We start from the raw sequence: 21,511 nt of genomic DNA on the forward strand, positions 1-21,511 counted from the left end.
TGAGCTGACTCTGCCACCATACAGAGTCAACCTTTGTCTTAAAAGGCAGCATCTTGCTTTAATATGGTGTGAATAGCGGCAAGAGACCAGTCGCCATATTGCTTGACATCACAACAGAAACAAATAGCTTTAGCACTTGCTATAAATGACCCTTTGTGTCCTATAATACAAGCGGTGCAAAGTACAAAAAAATATATCTCCTTTCATTATATATATATATATCTAATCTACATTCTAACAATAACTCACATCAGAATGCTGCTTCTCCCATGAAGTTCCAATCAGATAAAGGACATAATAACCTAAATAGTGTAATACTATACATACACCAGTAAATTTAAGCAATAAAACAGTGCGTACAATATGTGGAAGAGTCCTGTAAGAGTCCACACTTATTATCTATGTTGGATATGACGAAAATGCCTCTCTATCGATCTAGATAATCTCACTGCATATCGTCTTTATCAGATAAGGCTTATCTTTACATACACAGTGCTTTATAGGTTCAATTTAGTGGTGTAGATGTAGTATTACACTATTGGCGCTCTCCTGTGCCTGTATGTTCTAATAAAAATAAAAATAAATAAATATGTGTTTTTAGACTCTTAATGAGTGATTTAGAGTTGGACAAATGCATTTGCGCTGCTTAAAAATGTCTGGCGTAAAATCTGTTACAATGCAAGGGGTGCAAATTAGTATTCTGTTTTGCACATAAGGTAAATACTGACTGTATTTTCATGTAGCACACAAATACTTGATAGCTTATTTGTACACTGAAATTTAAAGTTGATATTTGTGTGTTACATGAAAAAACAGTCAGTATTTAACCTATGTGCAAAACAGAAATCTAATTTGCACCCCTTGCATTGTAACATGGTTTTGTCCAGGAGACTGAAATAAGAAGTTTCTCAAGTTAAGATCCTTAATGAATCAGGCCCCTATACACTAGATTTAGACCTATCTTAAATTGTGCATTTTTGCGCATATACAGACATGTATCTTTTAGATTTGTAAGCTCTAAATCCCGAAAGATCAGTTACTATGTACAAATTCCTGGCTGTCTTATTTAGTTTGTTTGATATTCTTTGTCAGAATGAACCCTGAAAATAATTCTTGTACGTTGTTTCTGCAGGTTAAGTTTGTAGCCGCATCAGAAAATCCCAAGAACTGTTCACAGCAGATAAAGTTAGAGTCTTCCAGTCCCCTAGAAGCTGAATTCACGGACGTGTCCACTGAAATCACCTATGACAATGCTCACCTGAGCTACAAGCCGACCACCTTTAGTGCACCCGAGTCACCAGAAGAGGAAGACTCCATTATCTATGCAGATTTAAACCATGAAACCAAAAAGACAAGTTTTCGATTTCAGAATGACTGTGAAGTTGAATACGGGGTGATGAGTTTGAATAGGCATATAGAAGATTGTTGTGATTCTTAACTGTCATCAAGTTATCAACGTTCTACCAGCAGAAGATCTCCTATGTCTGAAAATATAAACAGCGCATTAAAAGCCCGGTGCACCGCGCAGGGTTCTGCTAACTCTTCAAGGGCAAATTTACAGTTACAGAAAACTATCTTCCAGGCACATTTGTTTGTTTTCATTGCATTGAAAAATGACAACTGATTTGCGGCCCCCAATGTTCCTATATCCAAGGACAACCAACTTAAAACAAATCTACCTGGAGAATAAACTTTACGGATGCTGGAGTTCCCCTTTAATGGTCTTCAGTAATATTTAGCCAATAAATTCATGATCTAGGTATCACTGTGGTTATAGAGGACTGAGCACTGAGTTCACACATTTAGGAGCTGAAACTAACGATAAACTTGTATTATTTAGGCCCCTCCGGCCTCATGTTAATTTATAAGGAGGGTTTGTTATTCAGTTCAGTATTCGGCAGAATAACTAGTATTAATATGTATTAGAAATATTGAATGTAAGAGTTGTGTTTAATAATATTCTGCTCAATACATGTATCATGGTATATAGCAGCTGGTGCTGAAATATATATAGATTAATGACATCAAGTGGGATCACTGTTATTTAATTTTTAAATTTAATTCATATCTACATATTGATAATGAGATTATTTGCAAATTATTATTAATTTTTCAGCAGCCTTTTGTGGATAAAACAGCAACTTAGTTTGACTTAAGCACAAGAGTTTCCTGTGTTACAGGGTGATCGTGTGAGTTGGGATTACACTGAGTGATGACAGCTGACAGCCTGCCAAGGTCTCTTATAATAGTAAGTCAGAGTTCTCAGTGCTAAGTCGGAGAGAAGGGGCATGTGAAAGTCCTGACTAGTGTCTTGCAGAGTCAACATTGGCTTGTACCAAGAACAACACTCAGGGGTATATTTACTAAACTGCGAGTTTGAAAAAGTGAAGATGTTGCCCATAGCAACCAAACAGATTCTATCTGTCATTTTGTAGAATCTACTAAATAAATGATAAATAGAATCTGATTGGTTGCTATAGGCAACATCTCCACTTTTGTATCCCAATGTCGGAGTCAGGTGTCGGCATCAGGTTTCAATTGAAATGGAAAAAGTCATGTTGATGCTGACAAGTGACAATGATGATCAACAAGGTGAGACATCAGCGTCAGTTGCTAGTTAGGCTTCTACTTAAGCTATGTGTGCTAAAAACAGTATTTGTAAGTGCTGCATTTAACTTTAAGGCGGGATAAAAACTAATAACAATAATTTGCAAATCATCTTTTCATCAACTGGGTATGTGACTTTTTTTGTATAGAAATTGTTATCTTAGTTCCCTCTTACGGCAGCAATATAAACACAATCACTGTAAAGTCAAGACATTTACAGATACGAATTTGTGGTCACAGAAATGCACAAGTATTATATTTAATGTGTTACTGACAGAAGGTCTCATTTACCAAGCGCAATAAATGCGCACCAAAAAATGCCTTTATCTTGCATCGCTGCTTGGATTATCCTCATTTATGGCGTAATGTAATCATGAGAGGGAGAGGGCTGTATTTATTACATGTGTTACTTTTGTGTGTTTTATTACATTATTTGGAGGACACCTAGAAACACACAATCAGAGCAATGTGATATAATATTGCAGCATGAAAGCACATAATGAAAGTGATCCAACCTCTCATCATGTTTTAATATCCACAAAATGAAGTCTTGTTTCTGCAGCATTCTGTAAAACTATGTGCACCGATGTGCCTGCTCGGTGCGCCAATTAATACTCTATTGCAGCACAACTTCTTTCCTCGACCTGTACAAACCTCAGCTCCTCTGCAACCACCGCCATTTTGCTCCTCAAACCTATGTGCCTTGGTATAAACCTTGGCTGAGGTGTACAGTGGAACCAAAGCTGATTCTACACCAACTATTTTCCCCATCGTAAATTACCACCGAAGAAGCCCGTAGGTGTTGGAGAGGGCATTTGATGATCACCTATATCTTCAATTGTGCTTGCTGGACAATTATCTTCATTACATCGGAACTACTTCACATCTGTTTTACATCTGCGAACAGTGCTAAATGTGACTGAGAAAAAGTTGTTTCGTGACCTGGTCAGCCGTAAAAAAGTTATATTACCCTGACTGCACACAGCTAAGGTAGAGTTCAGGTCAATTGTTCTTGGAAAAACATCTTGTTGACCTCATGACTGAGCAGGGGCGCCCTCTAATGTACAGGGGCTGTATGTGCCCTTTAAAATGGTCAAAACTGTGCTGCCCTCTCAAAGCTTATACCCGTAGATCTGTACTATGATACTATCTGCCACTTTGCACCAGACTGTACTACTTTGTGCAGTAATGGTGAGCGGACATCATGGCAAAAGTCGAGAATATCCTGAGAATAGACCAGCAATAACTACTTTTGTCCTCTTATATTTATATTTAGAAATAATAACACAAGTAATATTTAACTTAGATCAATGATAATGAGCGAATGAACCAAATGATTGTAATTTAAAGTAAATAAAAATAATGATTGTGAATTGCATATAGAACTGTTAAAAAGGATCTTTGTGTACGTTGTGCAAACCTTTATAAACCAAAGAAGAATGGTGAGTGCTGAATACATTGAAAGAGCTTTAACAATGTTTTAAAAGGTCACCTTACACACCCCCATTTAGGGGTGAGAGGGTGATTGTGACTGAATGAGACTGGACTTTCAGTGCTTGAACTGGACAGGAGGTGTCAAGAGCAAAAGTCTATAATCCCTGTCTCACAAGTATAATATTATCAATGGTACGAGTAAGCAGCTATCTGCAGGAACAGTGGGCCTGATTCATTAAGGATCTTAACTTGAGAAACTTCTTATTTCAGTGTCCTGGACCAAACCATGTTACAATGCAAGGGGTGCAAATTAGTTTTCTGTTTTGCACATAAGTTAAATACTGACTGTTTTTCATGCAGCACACAAATACTTGATAGCTTATTTGTACACTGATATTTAAAGTTGATATTTGTGTGCTACATGAAAAAAACAGTCAGTATTTAACTTATGTGCAAAACAGAAAACTAATTTGCACCCCTTGCATTGTGACATGGTTTGGTCCAGGAGACTGAAATAAGAAGTTTCTCAAGTTAAGATCCTTAATGAATCAGGCCCAGAGTTCTTATATCAAAACAATTGCAAGAGAAATACAAATGGGATGCATGAATGTCTGGAGAGAAGAGGTGCTAGAACCAAGCGACCAGTGTGTCTAATTCCTGGCACGCCAGATTATTACTGATCAATGCTAGACAGGTAGTAGCACAAACAGATCGGCTAGTTGTTGTCTGCATCTAATCAGAGTCCCCGTATTTGAAGTGAGTAAAGATTAGTAAATCCCTGTTTGCTTCATTGATTAAAAACAAACAATATGCTGTCTACAAAAACCTCAAATACACTATATCACTTAATAAAACAATGTGTTATAGGAATTGCCACACAGTACCTAACAACGGTCCCTATTTTAATGGGGCAGTCCTGATTTTTAGAGGTCAAAAGTGCCATGGACTTCTTCTTTTAGCCTGATTATTTGGACAAGAATATAAGCAACGGTGTGACTATATAAAAAAAGAGACACATATTTGTAATTAGAAACATATGGCAAAGCATGAACAAAATACTCATTGCTCAAGCTTGAAATAAAGTATCACTAATTACAATAGTAAGTGTTATGTAACTGATATCACAGAACATTCCACTGTGAACCCTCACAATGGTGATTAGAAAAGTGTGGAAAATAATGCAAGTGATCATTCTGCGGCTAGAGCTTTAAACAGAAGCCATAAATAGACAAACACTGACACCCACCAGACTGCTAGCAAAGTGTTTCCACTCTCAAATTCACACTTGTCATCTCGCCCCCTCAGTTTTGTCGCTGAAGCCACGACACGTTTCCATAGCTCAGGGGAGAAGAGAACTACTCTGTACCATGTCTTTACATTTCACAGATCTTCGCACCTCCATTTCACGGAGGTACGACGTTCTGGCGATGTAATCAGATTCTTCTCTTGCTTCCCCATTCTGCAGAATTTATAGTCTATGAAGAGAACTTGGGCAATGGCTGTAGTCATTGTTCTTTTCGGTGTGGTCGGGAGGGCTAGGAACACTTAGGGCACAATTCCACTGGCCAAATTTCGAATCCAAATGCCCAATAAGGTGAATATACTACGGACCATTTTTGACAATTTTGTTAATCTCTAAAAGTGTGGCACTCTGTAGAAGAAATTGCACTCCTAAGTTGTACACGTTAGCAGTGAACTTTTTTCAAAAGTTTTAATTTTTATTGTTATTCCCCCCCCACCTGAATATAAGGGTGCAGAAAGTAAAACAGGAGCGATAAGATTATGCATTAAAAAAGGTCAAACAGGGAGAGGATACAAGGTTAATAATGGACACTCAGGGGTATATTTACTAAACTGCAGGTTTGAAAAAGTGGAGATGTTGCCATTAGCAACAAATCAGATTCTAGTTATCATTTATTTAGTACAAAATGACAGCTAGAATCTGATTGGCTGCTATAGACAACATATCCACTTCTTCAAACCCACAGCTTGATAAATGTACCCCCCAGTGCAGTACCATCTAGAACATTGAGATGTTTAAACCATTGGCAGAAACAGGTACAATAAGTTAGAATAAGGCACACCTAAAGTTTACATTTCAAAAATGTGTTTAATCTTTGCAACTCTGTACCATTGCCACTCTTGTTGCTATCCATGTATGCCCCATAACGTACCTATCATGTTTAAAAATTTGAGGAGGATAATGATGCAAAAGAGCTAATACTGGGGAAGGAGTTATTTTATGGTCAATAAATTTACTGGCCTCACCCAGAGCGTCTGCATAATTGGGCACTTCCAAAAACCATGCATAATCTCCCCTCTATCATTGCTGTTACACCAACAGAAAACATTAATAAACGGGGAGGTAAGAGGACCCTGCTCAGAAGCTTACAATCTATGGGGCTATAGGAGTTTAGACATGCTTGGCCCGAGTCATTAAGACAAGCAGAACGTTTGTAAATTCATTTTGTTTTTTAACACGCACGTAAATCAGGAATACGCACGTCTGTGTTCAATTAGGAAGCGGATCTGAAGATACGTCTGTCGTTGAATACAGGTCTAGGTCTGCTCTGCTCTAACAGACAATACACTGTTGGATGTGCCCAATACATATGTAGAATATAATGTTGCTGTATAAAGGTTTTATGTAAGACTTCTTACCAACATATTTTAGAAAGTGAGTTTTGCATTGATTATGCTGATGACAAGTATTGATACCAAAATTTGATGCCACCCCTGCCATCCTTATAGTAGGTTTAGTAAGTATCAAAACTGGGGGTAGCTGTATAGGTTGTTTCGTCTTCGTGGTTTTGGATATCCAGTGTCTAATTTGTATTTGTGAATCTCTTTTGAAGGGAGATCGGACTCTTCTTGTAAATGAGTGAGTGACAATAGACCTTCAGCCTTATATAACTTATTATCATTATTATTAACCTTTATTTAAAGGGTGCCACATGTGTTCCGCAGTGTCGTACAGAGGGCAAACAACAAGACAGTACATGGTATAACAATAAAATACAGTAAACAAATAATACTGCAACTCATAACGCAAGTACTGGGGTCCAAGGGTATATTCAGCGAAGACTGAAACCTGTGCCCATTAGCGTGGGTGCAACTAAAAGTATCAGACCCACTGAAAGAGGTGTGCAGACAATGGTGGATTTGAGCCAATGGGCAGAAAGCCCAAGGAGGAGGCGCACAGTGTAGCTGGTGAGCAAAACTTATGGATAACAAGAACAGGAGGGAAGAGGGCCCTGCTCCCTAGAGCTTACAATCTAATAAAGGGAACGGAGCAGATAAACAGTTGACACATGGGGGTGAGCCAGTTACAGGGCCCTCTTAAGAACATCTTGGGCCCCCGGCCACAGCAGTGCACCAGGGCCCCTATATATACAAAAAAAAAAGATTATATATATGGGCCCTGCAGCAAATCCGGCGATCCGGCTCCCTCCTTGGTCTCCTCCTCCGTCGCAATGGATGTCGGGCGGGCATGTTGACGTCACGTCCGACATGCACTGCGAGGGCCGCACGGAGGAGTAGACCATGGAGGGAGCCAGATCGCCAGCTGACCGCAAGGTAAGTATTGTCTCTTTTTTTTCCAGGTTTTTTTTTTTTTTGCTGCCTCCGACGGGCCCCCCTGGGCTGCAGGGCCCCGGGGCACCTGCTCATTGTGCCTAATGGGAAAGACGGCCCGGGCCAGTTATAATAAGTTAGTTAAAGACATGATATCCCTCGCCTACCAAAGGGAGCGGTTTGAGCTTAGGGATTAATTTAGTGAGTGCTCTTAGGGATAAGATATGTCCTTCTTTACATCCAGTGTTCTGTCCCAAACTTTTAGTGTGTCATGTATTTACTAACAGGCCTAAAGTGTTTGGGGGTCCAAATTAGGTCTTCAATGGTGTTGTCTAGATGTAAGGTCCTTCTTAAGTCAACCCAGGGCTGGTGTAATGGTGGAAGAGACCAATCTCTTAATCGTATTAATATGCAAGCTTCTTGTTATCTGCCCAGATTTGGGAGAGCAAGACCCCCATGTTTTTTGGAAAGAGTTATACTGATAAATCCCAGTCATTGTGGCTTATGTGTCCAAATATATTTAATCAATATTTGAATGAAGTTTATCCACAATATTATTAGGAGTGAGCTATTGAATAGTGCAAAATATGTAGAAGAGTTTTAAGATCAGCATCATCTTGTAGGGAGATAATCGACCCAACCAGGAGAACTCGTAGGTGACCCATGCATTTGTTAAGTTGCAAGTAGGATTAATGGGAAAAAAAATTAATTTCTTCTATTTGATCATAGATTTGTATGTCGAAATATGGCAGGGTAGCTGCTCCATACGTATTTTAAATTGTTTTTGAGTACAAACATTTTTTGCTTAGAGATATTTATCGGAATAGCCTCAGATTCAGAGGGGTTTAGTTTGTAAAAGGCCTTTCTGTTATGATCTAGTGTCTCATGAAGGGCCAACAGCACAGTTTCTGGGCTGGTGACAAATAGGGGTACATCATCCGCGAATAGGCACAACATGTGTGTCATCTAATTATAGATATTTCCAGGAAAATAGCATTGAAAAAAGTGGCAAAAATCAGTCTCACAGCTCTAAGTGTTGTGTGTGTTATTGTGTCTACCCAATAGTGTAGTTCCTAAACTTTATAATGAGCTACAGAACACTGAATTATTCCTTTCCAGATACCAACAAAAAGTACCCTTAAGATGGTTCAGTTTACAAGACCAAGACTTATTGATCTTAACGGAGCTCTGTTCCTATTAATAGTTTCTTACAAGAATGTGGACCTGTTTTACTCTCCTTTATTTGCACATCTGGTTTTACTCTATTGTAGAAGACATTATGGGATGGGGAACAATGAGAAAATTAGCTTTCAGTTGTTTCTTTGAAACTTTGTTTTAGTTTTCATATGACTAGACATATGAAGCTCTCTTAGTTTGGAAGTGACCTCAGGCATCAGACTAGGTGGGTTAGTGTTGTAGTTAGTTATCATAGAGAATGACCAGTAGGAAGGACAATATGCATAAATAAGTTAATAACACATGTGGAGTTGCTTTTGATTTAGCTCATAATATTTTGTTCAGTGCCTTTGATGCTCCCAAAAGATTTAGGTTCCTTCATTTTACACACATTGAGCCTCATTCATTAAGGAAAGTTAAGCAAAAAATTGAGTAAGTTTTGATACTCAACTTTTCTGGACAAAGCCATGTTACAATACAAGGGGTGCAAATGAGTTTATTATTTTGCACATAAGAAAATACTGACTGTTTTTTCATGTAGCACACAAATACTTGATACCTTATTAGTACATTGAAATTTAAAGTTGATCTAGGACATGCCCTACCCCAACTATAAATCTGCCATCACATTTTAAATTTACCTTCCCCTCCAATGTAACATGGTTTTGCCTTATTTGCTTACTTTTTGTTAACTTTCCTTAATGAATCAGGCCCATTGCCACAGGTGACCTGGGTAACTGCCCTTGTAGCTAACTTGTAGGAACCATTATTGAGTAAGGATAGCTTCTGGGACATTCTTAAAACATTTTTCCCAAAGAAGATGAATTAACGGAAAGTACATCAGCAGTATAAGAAGTCTAAGGTATTGTTATAGATGGGGGTGATATGATCCCATGGGATTGGTGGCGTTTAACATAATTTATTGGCTGCAATCACTGAACTAAGATAAAAAGTCCCTGTTTTCAAGTATAATTTACTATATTTGTTACTCCATAAAATGAGAAAAATACCAATGCTTAGTATGAGTGAAAATAGGGAGTTTTATGTAACAAATATAATAGTGGAAAAGTTCTTTATCAGAGAGGAATCATTTTATATACTGGTAATCCACATTATCCAGTGATACATGACAATATTGGACAAGGATGTTTGAGGAATATATGAAATAAGAGGTTGCAGCCCTGGAATAGGAAGAAAGTTTTTATTATTAACATAGTTAGAAAAAAAATTCTCTCCCCCTCCCCCCCATATCTAAGATACTGGGGGGTTACAAGTTACACCTGAATTGTTACATTTGGAAAGTACAAGACCACAGAAAGTCATGTCCCTTACTTTATTCAGGGAATTTCACATTTGTATTCTTTCAGTTCCATTTATGTAGAAGTGAAACTTTTGATATCACAATGGGATTAATATTACGACCATCATAATGACACAAATCTCATATGAGAAATGACTACAAACAACAGGAATCTTGATATGTATTCAAGGAAAGGGCGCCCATTTGGATTTTTTATTTCTAGATACACATGTAATTTCTTATTTTTCACTTCTAGATGTTATATTTTGCTTCCGTCTGATGTAGTGGACATATTTTTAATATCCCCAAATTTTAATGAATGAAATAAAGGACATATTTTAAAATGTAAAATAAATTTCGATTGAAAAGTGTTTTTATTTCTGGGGAAAATTCAATTCTTTTTTATTTATAAAGTACCAAGCAACAGAGCCTGTCCCTTCAGAAAATCACTTGCTGATAACCTTGACTGCCCTTCACCATCCATATCAACTGAACCTCCTCCCTCTGACTCTAAATTCACCTCTACACTGCATGGGCACTCCTGTGGCATTCTGCCAGCTTGGAGTGTCTTGTGTATACAGAAGGGAGCCTGATGTTGTACACAGAGTCGGGACTCTAGTTCCCCGTGTTGCAGCTGCTGATACTAATGAGAAGACCACCAAAGGAGATTATTATTATTATTATTATTATATATTTATTATTATTTAATAACAGTTATTTATATAGCAGTGACACATTACAAAGCATCCATAGCAAATATAAAGTCGTTTAGTCCCCGTCCCAGAGGAGCCTAATATATATATGTTCCCTACCACTCATACAAACACACTAGTCTTACTTTTGCCAGAAGCCAATTAACCTACCAGTATGTTTTTGGAGTGTGGAAGGAAATCGGAGCACCCGGAGGAAACCCATGCAAACACGGGGAGAACATGCAAACTCCACACAGATAGGGTCCTAGTCGGAATCGAACTCATGACTTCAACACTGTAAGGCAGCAATGTTAACCACTGTGTAATACATTCACTCGAGCGAACACCCTCTGAAAGCACTTATCTATGCTTCATTTGATTGTGAAATATATGATATGAACTTACATGGGTAGGAATGTATTATATTATACCTTGTATTCTTCAACAAGCTGGGTACTTATTTAAGATTTTAAGTTGCTTGCTTTTCTACAGATTACTTCAGTCCTGTGTTATAGAATAGGACTCTACACTGAGAGAATGTGCCAGGGTTCCTTTCAAATTGGATTGTAATTTTGCACAGGAACTATATCTAGAAATAAATTTTATAATCAATAATACCTATTTTATAATTCTTCTAAATTAGAGAAGAAGATTTATTTAGATTGGTTGCTCTCACTAGGGCATCTTCTTTCTACAAACCTCTGTTTATGATTGCTGTAATCAGGTAGTTTGTACTACAATTCTTTCTTAGATGGACAAAATGTGAATATGTGATGTTGCTCTTCCATTTGGGAAGATGACAGCTTAGAAATAAAACTAATCTGTTTCCCCTTTTTCTGAAGAAGGTGCTAGTGTTAACTTTGTTGTTATATCTTACTTCCAACAGGAAATCTATATAGTCGATTCTCCTTTTGTCCATTTTATGGGTAAAATTGATATTCCAATAGTTTGTATTTAAGTTTCTAATAAATTCCTTCATACTGATTTCTGTGCCTGCCCATATAAATAATAGGTTATCTATGGGGCATTTATAATATTTTATTATGTTCCCAAACAAAAAATCATCAGAAATGTATTGAACAAACAAACCACTCATAAAGAGATTAGCATAGCTAGGGGTGAACTTTGTGCCCATAGCTGTACCTCTTTTTTGTAAAATAATCTAAACTCATTTTTTTTGCTTCAATCAATGTAGTGCCTATGGTATAACATTGAAAATTAAATCACATATAGTTGCAAGTTAATATGTATATAATGGGATAGATTAGGTGTGAGTGGATTGATATGTGAGATTATAGTTATACCTGGAAGTGAAGAGTTTTAAGAATTTTAGGGATATGATAATATATAGGTGTAATGGAGTGTTTCTTTTATAAATAGTTGAAATAATCCTTGGAGATTATAGTTTCGATCTGTACTTAAGTAAAAGATCTATCTCATATCTGTAGTTATTAATCGGATCATGCTTACGTTTGTTATATGTGTCTTTGTCACCTGGGATTCTGGATGAATCTTATAAATAAGCTATTTTGTACTGAATTACCACCCCACCTTCTTCATTTACTGGTGTGATAACAATGCAATTATCTTCAACCAGGTGGCAGAGGGCTTTCTTTTTTGTTCCTGGCAGTTTATAAGTGATTTTAATGCAGTACTGACCAATTTACTTCAGTCACTTTTGTCTAAATAAAATATATATATTGCTACGATTCTCCTACGATTCCACTGGGTAAAACTTGGAAGGAGGTTTACACAAAACTTTGTTTTGACCAGGATAAACAGAGGGGTTCTAATTAGAGATGGGCGGGTCCGGTTCTCCGAGAACCGAACCCACCCGAACTTTGGGTATCCGAGTACCGAGCTGAGCAGCTCGGTACTCTCCCGCCCATTCCGAATCCAAATCGAGGCCGAACGTCATTGTGACGTCGTCGGATCTCGGGACTCGGTTCTCGCGATACTTCAACTTTATAAATACACGCCTCCACAGCAATCCATCGCCATTTGACAGAGGGAGAGAGCAGGGTGTAGTCATAGGCTAATTAGAGCAGGGACAGAGAATACCATATTGTTCTTGCAATTGCTCTAACCAAAATCGCTAGTGCAGAGAGGAGGATAGAGGTTTATTATTTTTTCTTCATATTTGGCACTCCCCAGCGCTTTTGGGGTGTCCCCCATAATTGTGCATTAATATTTCTGGCTGTCAAAAGTCATATCTGTCAGCAGTATCTACTCAATAATTTTTAGCACTCCTCAGTGTTTTTGGGGTGTCCTCCCTAATTGTGCATTAATATTTCTGGCTGTCAAAAGTCATATCTGTCAGCAGTATCTACTCAATAATTTTTAGCACTCCTCAGTGTTTTTGGGGTGTCCTCCCTAATTGTGCATTAATATTTCTGGCTGTCAAAAGTCATATCTGTCAGCAGTATCTACTCAATAATTTTTAGCACTCCTCAGTGTTTTTGGGGTGTCCTCCCTAATTGTGCATTAATATTTCTGGCTGTCAAAAGTCATATCTGTCAGCAGTATCTACTCAATAATTTTTAGCACTCCTCAGTGTTTTTGGGGTGTCCTCCCTAATTGTGCATTAATATTTCTGGCTGTCAAAAGTCATATCTGTCAGCAGTATCTACTCAATAATTTTTAGCACTCCTCAGTGTTTTTGGGGTGTCCTCCCTAATTGTGCATTAATATTTCTGGCTGTCAAAAGTCATATCTGTCAGCAGTATCTACTCAATAATTTTTAGCACTCCTCAGTGTTTTTGGGGTGTCCTCCCTAATTGTGCATTAATATTTCTGGCTGTCAAAAGTCATATCTGTCAGCAGTATCTACTCAATAATTTTTAGCACTCCTCAGTGTTTTTGGGGTGTCCTCCCTAATTGTGCATTAATATTTCTGGCTGTCAAAAGTCATATCTGTCAGCAGTATCTACTCAATAATTTTTAGCACTCCTCAGTGTTTTTGGGGTGTCCTCCCTAATTGTGCATTAATATTTCTGGCTGTCAAAAGTCATATCTGTCAGCAGTATCTACTCAATAATTTTTAGCACTCCTCAGTGTTTTTGGGGTGTCCTCCCTAATTGTGCATTAATATTTCTGGCTGTCAAAAGTCATATCTGTCAGCAGTATCTACTCAATAATTTTTAGCACTCCTCAGTGTTTTTGGGGTGTCCTCCCTAATTGTGCATTAATATTTCTGGCTGTCAAAAGTCATATCTGTCAGCAGTATCTACTCAATAATTTTTAGCACTCCTCAGTGTTTTTGGGGTGTCCTCCCTAATTGTGCATTAATATTTCTGGCTGTCAAAAGTCATATCTGTCAGCAGTATCTACTCAATAATTTTTAGCACTCCTCAGTGTTTTTGGGGTGTCCTCCCTAATTGTGCATTAATATTTCTGGCTGTCAAAAGTCATAACTGTCAGCAGAATCTACTCAATAATTTTTAGCACTCCCCAGTGGTTTGCGCTCAGAATGGATTCAAAGCAGTCCACATATGATCTAAATGAGCAACCAGGTTCTGTCACCAGTCCTGATGTTAGTGTTCCCAGTACGTCATCTGGCCAAGGCGATGTCAAACAACAGAGTGTTTTCAAATTAGTGCAAAAAACAAAAACCAAAAAAAAATTTACTGTATTGAAGCGAAAAAGAAGTGTAACTGAGCAAAAGTTAAGTGACGATAAAAAAAAAATTGCAAGCATGCCATTCTACACACGCAGTGGCAAAGAGAGAATGAGGCCTTCACCTTTGGCTATTAGTGGCAGATCCCAAAAAGTTACCCAGGCTACAATTGGTGCACAACTACTGTTACGCGTCAAAGCTGAGCTGCAAGATACCAGTGAGGCATTACAGGAGAATATTTGCTCTGATTCACAAATGACAACAATCCCTGTGGAGAGTCCATCCAACAGTGGGATGTCTAATCGTGAGCATTCTGCTGATGTGTGCCTTAATAGCCCGAGTGTAGCCGGTGATACCCAAATTGAGGATGCCACTTTGGAATTAGAAGAGGATGAGGGGGAGATTTGTGTAGGCGACGAGGGCGCTAATGAGGATGTTGATGAGGATGAGGTTGTTTGTGTAAGTCCTGCACCAGTGGCAGCAGTTCTGGCACGTGACAAGAAAAAGGCCATTGTCATGCCTGGGCATAAAACAAAAAAATCCACTTCTTATGTGTGGAATTATTTCTACCCAAATCCAGACAACAATTGTATAGCCATTTGTAGTGTATGTGAAGCCACAGTCAGTCGAGGGAGGGACCTTAACCATCTTGGAACCTCGTCTATGTTACGCCATTTAACGAGAGTTCATGGCAAAGTGTTGGGAAAAGCTGAAAGTTCTTCCCAAAAGAATACAAGCACTCCCTCATCAGCTAAGACCCTCCGCTCACCGACATACCGACGGCTACAAAATACACCCACCACACCATCCTCATCAATATCCTCAGTAGCGCTCGGAGTTAGCCCGGCATCCCACTTAAGGCTGGATGACTCCGGCACTATTATTGATTCCTCTGAAGAAAGCGTTAGTCCTGCTGCTGCTGTTGCTGCTGCTGGGGGTGAATCGTCATCCCAGAGGCAGGTGAATAAAATGAGCAGTCCTACATTTCAGCAATTAACTGTGAAACAATCATTTGCGAGGGGAAGCAAATATGACAGCAGTCACCCAGTCGCCAAGCGAATCACAGACGCCATGGCAGCAATGTTAGTGTTAGATCTGCGTCCAATCTCCACAATAAACGCAGCTGGTTTTTCACAGTTAATTGAGGTTTTGTGTCCGCGTTACAGAATTCCATCGCGACACCATTTCTCCCGTAAAGCTATTCCACAACTATACCAAAAAGTGTGTAAAAATGTAGAGATTGCGCTGAAAAATGCCATTCTGCCCACTGTTCACTTAACCACAGATATGTGGACAAGTGGAAGTGGCCAAACCAAAGACTATATGACTGTGACAGCCCACTGGGTTGGTCATTCACCTTCACCAGCAGGAACAGCAGCAGCATGTACACCACTACGTAACATTTGTCACAGGCAGGCCACTCTTTGTATCACCGGCTTCACTAACAGGCATACGGCTGACAATTTGTTACGCAAACTGAGAGATGTGATTGATGCATGGCTTATACCACTCGGACTCTCCCCAGGGTATGTCATTTCAGATAACGCCAACAATATAGTGCGAGCATTACAGCTGGGTGATTTCCAACATATTCCCTGTTTTGCTCACACCATCAACTTGGTGGTGCAGAGCTTCCTACGAAATAACCGTGAGGTGCAGGAGATGCTTTCGGTGGCCCGTAAAATTTCAGGCCATTTCAGGCATTCAGCCACAGCATGTAGGAGATTACAGCAGCTCCAAGAGCAGTTTAACTTGCCCTGCCACCAACTTAAGCAAGAGGTGGTAACTCGGTGGAATTCCACCCTGTACATGCTTCAGAGGATGGAGGAACAGCGCAAAGCCATCCAAGCATATTGCACAAGTCATGACATTGGGAAAGGAGGGGGGATGTATTTCACTCTTGCACAGTGGGGAATCCTTTCAGTGCTGTGCAAGGTGCTGAAACCATTTGAAGTTGTGACATGTGAGGTCAGTGCAGACTCTGCTAGTTTGAGCCAAGTCATTCCTTTAATTAGACTATTGGAAAAGCAGCTTGAGAAAATGAAGGAGGAGCTGAAAGCAAGCAATTCAGCAAAGTATGTTGGCCTTGTCGATCAAGTACTTAATTCGCTTCACAATGATCCTCGAGTTATTAAGATCTTGAACTCGGATCAGTACGTTTTGGCCACTGTGCTTGATCCAAGGTTTAAAAGCTACATTGAGTCTTTACTTGTAAATGAGCGAGATGTGAACTTTTGCAAGGAGCTATTGCTCAGCAAGTTGGCCGCTGAACTGGGCCTCGGCTTGACGACGTGTCCTCCTTCACTTTCTCAAGCTGTTGCTCGTAAAAAATTAAATTTCCAAAAAAGAAGCAGGGAAGACACAGGGGGCAGACGAGAACAATTTAACATCTGGGCTGGTTTGAAGGATTTTTCAAAAAAATGTGTCACTTTGCCCATAACTCCATCCAATATGAGTATAAACATGCAAAGGATGGTGGAGGATTACTTTCAAGAGGTAGTTGATATGGAAATGTCAGACAGTCCCTTTCCTTACTGGGAAGAAAAGCAGGCCATTTGGAAACCCATGTACAAACTTGCTTTGCAATACCTAAGCTGCCCACCCTCCAGTGTGTACTCTGAACGAGTGTTCAGCACAGCAGGGAACTTAGTCAGTGATCGCCGTAGAAGGTTACTTCCCAAAAATGTGGAGAAAATGATGTTTATAAAAATGAACTACATCTTCCACGAGGAAGGCCTTCACCATCCAAGACATCCAAGCACTGACTGTTCTCTAATGGCGGATTCAAGCGGCGATGAATTGATAGTCTGTGATGATGACGTACACACTGATGAGGGTGAGGATGAAGCTGAAGATGATGCCGATAACATCTTTTTAAAACTTTCTATGTAAGTGTAGGGTGCAATCTACCCCCAAAGAGGAAAGGGACTTGTGGCATTTCCATATCACATACCATCTTGAAAGGCTGCTGTTAGGGCAATTTATCCTTAAGGGTAGGGTGTCATAGACAGAGTGACCCTAAACTGGCTTTGTCCATTTTTCATAATATTGTACAGTCTATAATGGTTGAATTTTTTAGTATTTTATACAAGTGGAGGGGGGCCTAGAGAGACAGAAACCAAACTGGCTTTCTCCATGTCAATTAATATTGTACAGTCTATAATGGCTGAATTTTTTGGTATTTTATACAAGTGGAGGGGGGCCTAGAGAGACAGAGTGACCCCAAACTGTCTTTCTCCATGTCAATTAATATTGTACAGTCTATAATGGCTGAATTTTTTAGTATTTTATACAAGTGGAGGGGGGCCTAGAGAGACAGAAACCAAACTGGCTTTCTCCATGTCAATTAATATTGTACAGTCTATAATGGCAGAATTTTTTGGTATTTTATACAAGTGGAGGGGGGCCTTGAGAGACAGAAACCAAACTGTCTTTCTCCATGTCAATTAATATTGTACAGTCTATAATGGCTGAATTTTTTGGTATTTTATACAAGTGGAGGGGGGCCTTGAGAGACAGAAACCAAACTGGCTTTTTCCATTTCTTTACATATTTAACTATAAGTGTAGGGTGTAATATACATTTAAAGACGATGGCTGCATTGCCAATATGCATAGATGGAGAGGAAGACAATCTGTTTTGTGTGTAGAATAGGCCTACCAACGAAGAATTAAACTGTTTTTTTGGATGATTTATTACCTCAACAATTAGATTACTTGTCTCTAAAACAGTTGGAGCACTAAATTGGGTTAATTTAGGCCCAAAAACATGGATTTTCCCAAAAAATAGCAAAACAAAACCAAACAAAACCAAAACCAAAACCAAAACACGCAATGGCGGTTTTGCAAAACCAAAACCAAAACCAAAACACGACGGTAATCCAGATCCAAAACCGAATCCAAAACCAAAACACGGGGGTCAGTGACCATCTCTAGTTCTAATATTCTTAGGAAAGTGACGCTGTACGATGACTGATCTAAAGCACTTATTTAGAGCTATGCATAACGGAAACTTATTAGAAGACAGCAAGGTACCGAAATAAAGCCTTTGCTTAATAATTGTATTTTCTGTATTGTGAGTGGTTTTGTGGACAGTTTGATGATGACTGTGTGTTCTTATGTGGTTACAGAAGTGCTCTTCATTTGGGGGGTAGGTTTGAACTTCTCTTTTTCCCATTCATATGTCATCTCCTAGGTGTACATATATATATATATATATATATATATATATACAAATATATATATATATATATATATATATATATATATACATATATGTATATATATAAACAAAACATTGTCTCACGCCTTAAAACAGACAATATATAAATCCCTATGTGTCAGCATATAAATAAGTAGTAGATTTTGTGTACAATATAACTGGGAGGCACTCACCTGCCAACATCAAGGCATCTCCTGTAGGTGAGTCCCTAACCTGTGAATCAAGTGTACTTAGAGTGTCAGAATTAAAATTGTCTTGAGTCTGAATTTTGAAAGTATGCACCACCTAGGAAGGCAGGGGTCTAGCAAATTAGAAAATAGTGATTATATATATATATATATATATATATATATATATATATATATATATATATACTTGCCAACATTTTTATATCTTTTATTTAAAACGTGTCAGCATATTTTGCAATGCAAAAGATTGCAATGCAGAAATACAAATTAAATGAGACAAATGGAGTGAGGGATCTGCTTGTAAGAGTTTGCAATCTAATATCCAGCAGATGGAGATCACTTTCCGATACACAATGCCTTAGTTTTACACATTAGATTTAAATAATTTCACATAGTACTATTTAATTACTTCCTTTTTTGGAGCAGAATAACAAATTATATACAATGGCATAATTTTGAGCATAACCAATGAGGATATAATGCACGGCACAAAGTAGGTTATAGGTTATAGGAACAATAAATAATGGTAAATGATGATACCGCAGCAGAAGGGTTAATATCACCGCCCCCCCTCCCTTTATAACCGATATGAGCATGCGGAGGGGTGAGAGTAAGTTCTGTGAATATTTTTCACATCGATCATTTACAGAAATGTTAAGCAGTAAATGGAATGTGTCCTCAATTTAAGAACCACACAGACTTCCTGTTACCTGAGCTCTTTGCACATTGTCTATTGTAGGCTGCACCTCCACAGCCTGGTAGGATAGGTGATGTAACCAGCATTCTGCACGCTCTGAGCCACATCAAGACCTGTCACCGGAGCACATCTGCCACCCACAAGGACATGAAAGCATTGTTCTCTCTACAAGACATTAGTCCTGTGTCTTCCTTACATGTGGGGCTGTGCAATTGCCAATATTTTGAAATAGTTTCCAGGTAGTGAGCCGCTGCATGCTGCTTCTACCATCCCCATGATGTTACGTTTACTGAATGTGATTATTGCACACTTTTTTGCACTTTAAATACTGGCTCAATAAAGATTAACATATAAACTCTATAGACAAAGGAATGCATGGCAGGCATTGCATCTAACCTGCAGAGGAAAGGGAATATTATTGTGCAGTTGCTCAGTATTGCAAAATAAAGTATTTCTAGGGGCAAAGCTTTAAACCTGGACAGTTGACAGCTATGATCCGACTTGCATCTGAATCTAGGTTTGGCTGCCTACTCTCTCTATTTCACAGTTTCTATACCTCAGGCTATGTGAATATGTACCCTTGGCAGGATCCCCTTAAGATACAAAGTGGCGGCCTGTAACTAAATCTTTAGATATTTGTGTGATACAGATCTGGATTGTGTCAAGGCCACACATGGAAGGGGTTTGACATTGGTTGAGCCTCACTGGTTACATGTACTACCTGTGCTATCTACCACAGGTGCAAGGTGTGCAGGGCACACAGGCCCATGCATCTAGGATGCCCAACACTGTCTCCTTGTGTGCATTATATCAAGAGTCACACATAGCTTGTAGTGAATTATAGTAGGAGTGACTGAATGAGTCAACTATTTGAGGCCTACAGCCTTTGGGACAGAGCCGTAGCGAGGGCTGTGCGGCCGGTGCAGTCGCCAAGGGCACAAGGCTAAGGGGCGCCATGGCCCCCGATTATTAAACAAATCACAGCCCCAGGTACACATCTGGGGCTGATGCCGAGTCAGCGCCAGTAGATCACGCTATTTTGCAGAGTCGCTCCATCCACTTGTGACACCACATAGAAACACTAAGGAGCTCCTGTGTGCAGTGGAGCACAGGATGCTCCAGGCTACATGAGGCAGGTCTACTCGCCCACTCACCCTCCCACTTAGGGCTGATTGGCAAGCTGACTAAGGTGCCCCTCCCCCATGGTTAGCCCAGTAAGCTCCTGCCTGTTTATGACAAGTGCTCAGCAGAGGACCCTCCACCCCCGGGAGAGCCCACCAGTGTCTTTATTTTACAACTTATATTTCCATTACATTTTCTATACCACCACTTCTAAATTTCCTCTTCGACCACTGTGTATATATATATATATATATATATATATATATATATATCTAATATGTATAAGCCTAGCGTCGTGTGTTAGTGTGTGTGTGTGTGGAAAAAACTTTTCTCAGAAAGGGCTCATCCAATTGACCTGAAATTTGGTATACTGACATTATTTGACAAAAAAATTATAATAGTGAAGTCAGTTAACTTCCATCATCCCCCCTTCCCCCCGTGGGAGGGGTAGTAAAGGCTAAATTTACCAGCTGAGGGCTCAAACTCTTGACCGTGTGGGTATTTATTTACCAGAGCCTGTGTTTGGTCATGGACAATTGTATGTCGCATTTTCACGAGTACGGAGAAGCAGTGATGTGAAAGTGCAGGTTATGAATACTGCCCTTCAAGGAAGACTGATTGAGCTCAGCGATAAGGTGTTTAGCAGAAACGTTGTGTATCGAGAGGTTTTAGAACAGTAAGACGATGGAGATTAAGGATGTGGCGATGAAGATGAAGGATGAGGTGATGGAGAAGAATGGTGAGGTGGTGACATGTGGACAAAACCACGTTAAAAAAGGGCGCTTACATCGGGAAGTAACGCTCTTCCCCTGAGGAGGCCTGGCCTAGCCCCAAATGCATGACAAGAACCTTTTTAACACCTTAAGTAGCTTGATTTGACTAGAA

At 39.2% G+C, this 21,511-nt stretch overlaps 1 protein-coding gene across 2 annotated transcripts in view; it reads left to right on the forward strand.

The window, feature by feature from the left end:
* Positions 1–3,985, forward strand: part of LOC142139586 (uncharacterized) — a 77,685-nt gene extending 73,700 nt beyond the window's left edge. For both annotated transcript variants that reach the window (XM_075197315.1, XM_075197316.1), the window contains exon 6: positions 1,133–3,985. In XM_075197315.1, the coding sequence (XP_075053416.1) occupies positions 1,133–1,438 (306 nt within the window). In that variant the 3' untranslated portion in view covers positions 1,439–3,985. The remainder of the gene's footprint in view (positions 1–1,132) is intronic.
* The last annotated feature ends 17,526 nt before the right edge of the window (positions 3,986–21,511 follow it).

The sequence above is a fragment of the Mixophyes fleayi genome, chromosome 2, assembly GCF_038048845.1.
Source record: "Mixophyes fleayi isolate aMixFle1 chromosome 2, aMixFle1.hap1, whole genome shotgun sequence".
In the NCBI taxonomy this organism is placed as follows: Eukaryota; Metazoa; Chordata; class Amphibia; order Anura; family Limnodynastidae; genus Mixophyes; species Mixophyes fleayi.